Source organism: Priapulus caudatus, unplaced genomic scaffold (assembly GCF_000485595.1).
Source record: "Priapulus caudatus unplaced genomic scaffold, Priapulus_caudatus-5.0.1 Scaffold1020, whole genome shotgun sequence".
In the NCBI taxonomy this organism is placed as follows: Eukaryota; Metazoa; Priapulida; class Priapulimorpha; order Priapulimorphida; family Priapulidae; genus Priapulus; species Priapulus caudatus.
In genome coordinates this window covers 36,154-44,425 of record NW_014578081.1, presented here as the reverse complement: position 1 = coordinate 44,425, position 8,272 = coordinate 36,154, and the positions used below count along the sequence as shown (strand labels likewise).

The 8,272-nt window shown below is 45.0% G+C and overlaps 2 protein-coding genes across 2 annotated transcripts in view; one reads left to right on the top strand and one right to left on the bottom strand.

The window, feature by feature from the left end:
- The window catches only part of LOC106815000 (cubilin-like), a 28,848-nt gene extending 24,475 nt beyond the window's left edge, over positions 1-4,373 (bottom strand). Inside the window, exons 1-2 of the mRNA XM_014819400.1 lie at positions 4,340-4,373; positions 535-1,254 (exon numbers count right to left, since the gene is read on the bottom strand). Of these exons, the coding sequence (XP_014674886.1) occupies positions 535-1,254; positions 4,340-4,373 (754 nt within the window). The remainder of the gene's footprint in view (positions 1-534; positions 1,255-4,339) is intronic.
- Positions 4,374-6,603: 2,230 nt separating this feature from the next.
- Positions 6,604-7,561, top strand: LOC106814999 (CD209 antigen-like protein A). The gene is made up of 2 exons (XM_014819399.1): positions 6,604-6,781; positions 7,170-7,561. The coding sequence occupies exons 1-2, from the start codon at positions 6,604-6,606 to the stop codon at positions 7,559-7,561; spliced, it is 570 nt and encodes a 189-aa protein (XP_014674885.1).
- The last annotated feature ends 711 nt before the right edge of the window (positions 7,562-8,272 follow it).

The following is an 8,272-nucleotide window of genomic DNA, read 5'->3' as shown; positions in this document are numbered from 1 at the left end:
AGAGAGAGAGAGAGAGACAGAGAAAGAGAGAGAGAGAGAGAGAGAGAGAGAGAGCATCACCTTATCATTGTCACCACTGTCACATAATTTACATTGTCACGTCATTTACATTGTAATGTCTTTGTCACGTCATCTAAAATGTCACATATTTTAAATGTCATTGTCACATGTCAAGTCATTGTCACGCCATTGTCATGTCAAGTGCATTTATCTATGGTAGATAAAAGACAAAGAAGAAAAAGAAGGAGAAAGATAAAGAAGTAGAATAGTTAGAAGAAAAAAAGAAGTGGTTATAGAAGTAGAAATAGTTAGAGAGAAAAAGATGGAAGAAGAAGAAGAAGAAGAAGAAAGAAGAAGAAGCAGAAGAAGAAGAAGAAGAAGAAGAAGAAGAAGAAGAAGAGGAAAAGGTAGTAGAAGAAGAAGAAGAAGACGAAAATGAAAAAAGAAGAAATAGAAAACATAGATAAAATAACACAGAACAAATAATAGTAATAACTAGAACAGCATGTCAGTCATTATCACCACGATTCTCACCTGCATACGTCGCCAGGTAGTTCAGCACGAAGCCCTTGCCGAGTCCGTCGTTCTTGGAGACGAACAGCACGGCGATCTGTCGCGTCGTCGTCACAAACAACTTCGTCTTCTCGCGACCCGTATAATGTCGCAGCACCTGCCCCGTGTACGACTTCAACTCGACAAAGTCTTCGAGTCCGAGGTTGAGTTTGAGGAACTCTAGTTTGATGCGGGGCGCCTGCTGGCTCACAGTGATGTTCCAATAGCAGACGAGTCCGCGCTTGTATCCTATCGGGTAGTCCGGACTGACGATGTCGCCACGGTCGCTCTCGATGCCGCCGCCGCATATCGCGCTGCTAGGCGGCAGCACCGTAGTGGGCGCGGTCGGAGGCGGCGGCGGCGTGGACGGCGTTGTCGCGGTGACGGGTTGCCGCGGCGACGGAGACGCGTCCGTCGTCTGCTTCATGATGATGCTGCGGTCGGTGTGCGTCTGGTAGCGCGGTGCCACCGTGCTCGGTGACCTCGCCGTGACCCTGACAGATGGCGCCGTCGTCGCGAAGGTCACACGCGGCTTGCGGGTCGTGCGCGTCGTCGACGGAATCTTCCGGCTTATCCCGCCGAAGCCGAAACCGTTCGGGTTGTATCCCGGAAGCTCGCGGAAGCGGGATCGGTTCTTCTCGGTCGTCGTGGCAGCAGGCGACGCGCCGGTTGTCTCCACCGTGGTGCCATCTACCGGCGCAACTGGGAAACAAAGTCGAGTCAGCGTTAGACGGTATTCATTATTCCTCGCGATTACTAGCGACAACAAATAAAAAATTTAATAAAAATATATATTAAAATATATATATAATATATAAATATATAATAATATATACATAATATATCTAAATTAGATGGCGAGCGGAGAAGGTGTGTGGTCACCTATCCCAGGACCTGTACGTGTTACATCATGTACTGTCAGATGCTGCCCCCGATAATCCACGTGCGAATCATCCCCCATATTCTATGACTTATTACTCAGTTATATCCTTGTTATAAACGTGAACAAATCTAAACATAAATCGTTAATATTTATTTACATGGCTTTGGATCAGGCACGTTTGATGCGTCACCTATTATACCCGATACTCCCCGATACTCGCTGCACTAGTTGACGTTAGTTTACCCAAGTTTCCTGCACTGATTTTTTTTGCAATCCAACTTTGCTTGCAATTCCGGTTCAATTCAACGATAGCAAAACTGGATAACGTGCCCAAACCTTGTTATTTTCACACCCACGAGTGAGGATTTTAACAGCGAGTCACGGGCGTGGCCCCTCGATGACAAAGGATCAGGATTTTGCTGATGCATAAGCGGATCCTTGGCTGGATGAGCGGAGAGAAGGAGGGGAGTTAACGTGCTCTCAAGCACACACCGCAGGCAGGTAGACAGGTGGGCAAGCAGGCAGGTGGGCCATGCAGCTAACGCGGGCGTGGCCACGTACTGTATCGTCACTGACTTACCTAAGGGGAAGGTTAACCAGTGGGCGTGTGTGTGTGCGTGCGCGTGTGTGTGTGTTCGTGTGTGTGTGCGTGCGTGCGTGCGTGCGTGCGTTGCGTGCGTGGCGTGCGTGAGTGCGCGCGTGCGTCACGTGTTGGCTTGTGGTCATGTGTGTCTGTCTGTGTGTAGTGCGTGCGTGCGTGCGTGCGTGGGCGTGCGCGTGGCGTGGCGTGGGCGTGCGTGCGTGCGTGCGTAGCTTGTAAGTTGTTGGTGTGTGTGTGTGTGTGTGTGTGTCTGTGTGTGTGCGTGGCGTACGTGGTGTGTGTGTGCTACGTGTGCGTGTGTGTGTGTGCGTGGCGCGTGGCGTGCGTGCTGGTGGTGCCGTGTGCTGCTAGGTACGTTGCGTGCGGTGTTGTGTGTTGTGTGTGGGCTGTGCTGTACGTGCGTGCGTGTGGCGTGTGTTGCCGCGTGTTGTGTGTGTGTGGCGTGCGTGTGTGTGCGTACGTGTGCGTGTTGTTGTGTGTGCGTGCGTGCGTGTGTGTACGTGCGTGTGTGTGTACGCTTTGCGTGCGTGTGTTGTGCTTGTGTGTGCTGGTGTGTGGTGTACAGTGTGTGTGTGCGCGTGTGTGTGCGATGCGTGCGTGTGCGTGCGTGCGTGCGTGCGTGTGTGTGTATGTGTGTGTACGTGCGTGCGTGTGTGGCTGTATGTGTGTGTGCGTGCGTGCGTGCGTGTGCTGTGTGTGTGTGTTGTGTGTTTGTGTGCCGTGTGTGCCGTGTGTGTGTGTGTGTGCTGTGTGTGTGTGTGTGTTGTGTGTGTGTGTGCAGTGTGTGTGTGTGTGTGTGGCGTGGTGTGTGTGTATCGTGGTGTGTGGTATGGTATGTGTGTGGTGGTGGTGGTGGTGTATGTTGTGTGTATGTGCGTGGGTGTGGGTGGTGTGTTGTGGTGTACGTGCGTGCGTGTGTGTGGTGGTGTGTGTGTGTGTGTGCGTGTGTGCGTGGTTGTGTGTGCGTCGTGTGTGTCGTGTCGTGTTGCCGTGCGTTGCGTGTGCGTGCGTGCGTGGCGTGTGTGTGTGTGTGTGTGTGTGTGTGGTGTGTGTGTCGTGTTGTGTAGCGTGGCGTGCGTGGTGTGTGTGTGTATGTGTGTGTGCGTTGCGTGCGTGTGTGTGTGTGTGTGTGTGTGTGTGTGTTTTGTGTGTATGTGTGTGTGTGTGTGTGTGTGTTGTGTTTGTGTGCCTGTGTGTGTGCATGCGTGTGCGTGCGTGGTGTGTGTGCGTGGCCGTGTGTGTGTGTGTGTGCGTGCGGTGTGTGTGTGTGTGCGTGTGTGCCGTGCGTGCGTGCGTGTGTGCGTGTGCGCGCGTGTGTGCGTGTGTGTGTGCAGAGATCCCCATGCCAGCGAATGATCCGAGTTTTATGAACAACACTGAGACGCGTTCATTTATATTCACTCAGAGCCGACACGCGGCTCAGTGGACGTGTTACCAGCGGAGAGACCTTAGAGAGCATATAGGACATAAGAGGGTGCCAAGCAGACAGCCTGTAGAGAGGCGGGAGACGAGCAAACAAACCATGAGGGAGAGTGGGCAGAGAGGGAGAATGGGAGGAGGGCGGCTAGGTAGGAGTACAAACGCCCCTGTGCAATCCTCAATAATATCATATATATATATATATATCTATATATATATATATATCATATTTATCGCAGGCTTCCTATACGCATCTATCGACAACACGGTATAAATCTCTCCACGATATAATATATCAACCAAGACACGTGTAGGTAATAACTGCACCGCACAGCCCTGAGGCTTACTATAGAACCGCCACACCTCAAACCCTACATGGTCGTAACGCTAGAACCAGCGAGGTTAGATCAGCTATGCGGGTACAACATAATGGCAGGCGTATACCGAGGTAATTATTACAAGTTGAGAGGCACTTCAACGCCATCACACGCACGGTCTAGTATGCTGTTCTCACTCTTCAGAACCACAGTTTAAAACAAGCACTTTCGATGACTACTTCGGCGAGAAGATGAAAAAATGTCGCTGCGTTGTATATAACAAAGAACGATGACGAGCGGAACCATTGTGACGTCACGGTTCATCACAGACGAGAGATGCCAATATTTCGCGGGTGAGAGGGTCTCGCAATTATTTCTATTGTTGTTAACAGTGGCTAGTAAGACGATCAGAGAGAGAGAGAGNAGAGAGAGAGAGAGAGAGAGAGAGAGAGAGAGAGAGAGAGAGCGCGCGCACGAGAAAGAGATAGAGAGAGAGGGGGGCCACCTGCTGTGTATGTGTGTGTATACAAGGAGCGTGGTGGGTATCCCTTCATGTGACCCCGTTACCTGCTAATCCAGAATCTTCAACTACCGTTATCATGCTAGCCTCGTTTCGCTATAAATCCACGCGGGCGGTGCTGTCTCTCTCTCTCTCTCTCTCTCTCTCTCTCTCTCTCTCTCTCNTAGCCCAACAGAGACTGCGTAAACCTCAGTATTCTCGCCTATCGAAAGTGACATTTTAAATTCGTTGAAACACGATGAAATACTCTCTGAATTTGCAAGCATGAAAGTGCAGAAAAAATTCAGACTATAGGGCCCCCACACAATTGCGTGCCCGGGGCCTCCCACACGCTTAGTCCGGCCCTGATAATTAGACTCTCATATTGCATAAGGTAGGCAATTTACTCGGATTGTGAGATAAATTCAAAATGCGCTTGTTAACTCTTGCTAACATTCAATTAATATTATGTTAAATATATTAAATAGAAGTTAGATTTCAATTCAATCACACACGTGCAAAACCCTAATGATTCCACTGGTTCGGCGGTCATGCTTTACATTAAACACGGACCATTATCATACATCTGACTCACTACTTAATTAAATATATTATAATAATGATGCCACATCATCACCTACTACGTATTGCCATATAAACGTTGAACATGAAACGACACCCATCTGCCGACCATGTGTATAACATAATACACATTTACCTTACCCCACGAAAGAAGATGGCTTCTAGCCATCGACCTTCAGCCTGCCGGCTGATGTCAAAACCACGCATGCGCACATAATCACGTTAACACCATACCAGTTTCTTTGCAGGTGTGAATGTGAAACTTTTTAATCAATAAAACCCCGTCTGGTGCTAACTCCGTCTGTCTGTGTACTAGCTTCCAACATGGCGGAGATGAGAGTTGGTGTACATTGTAAGATTCGATCTGTTTCACTGATGATGTTTTTACTTTCGGCTCCGTTGCATGCTCGCGCCACAACTCCATGGGTTTTATATCAATTCGACTATAGCTGCTACATATGCTCGATGACACAATTGTAAACAACGATGTAGGATTCGAACCACGTAACCTGCATACTCCCTCACCTTCTCATTGCTAGAAACTAACGATAACCTCTCTTGCAACAAGATTTCATTAAATGTTCACATTTTCTCACGAAAGCATGGATGATGAATATAGGCTTAGCAAATAAATAAATAAATAAACAAACAAATGAATATATATATATATATATATATATGTATATATATATATATATATATATATATATGTGTGTTGATTCACATGAAGAGGAATAATTTGTGTCCATATTGCATAAGGGAGACAATTTACCCGGATTGTTAGATAAATTTAATATGCAATGATGTGATATAAAAATTAGCTTAATAATTATTTTTAACACTTGCTAACATTCAATTAATATTGTGTATGTTAAATATATTAAATAGCAGCTCGATTTCAAGTCAATCACAAACGTGCAAAATCCTAATGATTCTATACTGGTTCGGCGCTCATGCTTTACAGTAAACACGGATCATTACCATCCATCTGACTCACCACTTAAATATATTATACGCGTTAACGGCAATGAATAGGTTCATAATATTGCCAACATAGTTTCAGTATAAAATATTTATATCATATGAACATGGTACCTTGACAACCTTTGTAACGGGTGTAGGACCGCTGGTTGCTGAAATTGCACCGCCGTCTCTCTCTTTCTCTCTCTCTCTCTCTCTCTCTCTCTTCTCTCTCTCTCCTCTATATTTATATATATATATATATATAATATAATATATACATGTTAACATATACCCTAACCCTAACGCAAAACGTATTATATACGCTCACGAGAACAAACAAACCATTGAAGCCAGAGAATATTGATGCTGAATTTAAAAGGCTCTATGGCAACCTTTGTCATGAAATAAAATGCTATTGGCAGCAGTTGAAAATTTTTCCGTTTACCGGCTGTTGCTTCCTGAATGGACAGCAGCACAGTGTAGGGCCGCTGGTTGCTGAAATTGCACCGCCGTCTCTCTTTCTCTCTCCTGACGGATATCTAACGAGCAAATCCACACCATCCTAGTAAGATCACCAAGAACAGGCATCAACATTTGTAATATACGCACAATGAGCGGTCACTTGTGGAATTTGCTCTTACTACGGGATCTAAAGAACATGAGCGCGTTAACATATCACGTTTTCTGCGTCACGTTTATTATTTTATGCGCGACAAGAGGTACAAACGCGGCAAGATATCAACTCCAATTAAAGGGAAAAGCCGTGAGAGGTTGTCTTCTTGAGACGATGATGGTCAGAAGCATAACGGAGTGTTCCGTAGTTTGCGCCCGCACCCAGGGCTGCACCGGTTATAACATAGAGATCACCACAGCAAGCCGCAAACAGTGTGAGTTGAGCGCCTACTCAGACACTGACGTCGGCGGTGCAATTGTCACCGATAACAACTACAACTTCTATACGAAAGGTTAGTAATCATATTTCTGCAATTATCTTAAGGTGTGTGAGTAAACGGTCTCAGGAATTAAAAGGTCACCGTAGCTCGAATTAAATTGTTTGGTTTCATCTCTATAAATTATAAACTATTAAACTGCGTTTGTAATTTTTTTTTTATTTTATATTTATTTGCCATTTTTGCTGCGTTGATTCTAAATAACGGTAGCGGTTACCTCCGGACAATTACACCCAACCAATTACACCCGGATAATTAGACCCGGACAATTAGATCCAACCAATTACACCCAAATAATTACACCCCAAAAAATTCCCCCCGGGACAATTACCGCCATCCTGGGACAATCACTTCCGTACACTTACTCCCTGAGCAATCACTAACATCGGTAACCATGTTTCAGTAAACAGCGGAGAATGCCCTGCAGACTTCGTGGAATTCCGTGGAAATTGTTACTACATTGAGACACTCAACACGAAGACTTGGCAAAAGGCACGTGACCACTGCATCAGCATGGGAGCCGACCTCGTCAGTCTGGAATCACCGGGAGAAACCGATTTCGTGGCGCCTCAACTGCCACCAAGTTGGTGGACCGGTGGCAACGACGTTGCAGTGGACACGCAGTGGGTGTGGGTTGCTACAGGAAGACAGGTAGGCATGTGTGCACCTATTCCGTGGGGTCCTAGAGAACCAAGTGGAGGTGGAGAAAACTACATGTTCGCAAAGACCAGTTATTTGAGAGGTGATGATGGGGGATCATATTCAACAAATTACGTCTGTGAGAAATCGCCATGAATCAGATCCAGGCGTCTGTCAGGTCGTGTTATTTGTGGTTGTTATTTAATTGTTGTTGTTGTTGTTTATGTGAGGTTAGCATGTTGTAATTTCGTAAGTGCACCGTCATATTTAATTCGAGAGTAATTACCGTTCATTTATTTATTTTAACATTATAATTTTATTCGTGTGTTTATTTACTTGCAAGTTTTATTACTTGTTTTGTTTTATTTAATAGTTTCAATTAATTATTCATATTTTTATTTCATTTATTTTCAATTTACATATTTATTCGAGTAATTATTTTGTTAATATAAAAACACGAATATAGGACACGAAAAGACGTATATTTGCGTTGGTGGCTTTACCAATGGCTTTCATGATTACATGATATATTCCCCAAAACGATCCATCCTTTTCCCATAAATTGAATTAATTCTCAATAAACTTTTAATATATATAGAGAGATCGAGAGACAGATAATTGTTCAAGTTAACGATTTAGTGTCTGTGTAGGCCTACATAGTTACTCGCTCATTGGATGGCCTACTATAATTACTATCACGTGTTTTGGTTTACGTGTTGCATATTTGACATATAGCATAGCATTTTTGCATACTATTGCATTTTCAATTGCAAATACAAATTTACGCTTTCTTTTAATTTACACACTTAAACTTATTACACCAAATTAAACATAATTTTATCTTCTAAAGTGTTAAATTTACTCTTA

Coding starts and splice junctions, on each gene's coding strand:
- LOC106814999 (XM_014819399.1), top strand. CDS start 6,604: ATGATGGTCAGAAGCATAACGGAGTGTTCCGTAGTTTGCGCCCGCACC. Junction 6,782..7,169: donor CTACAACTTCTATACGAAAG/GTTAGTAATCAT, acceptor ACCATGTTTCAG/TAAACAGCGGAGAATGCCCT.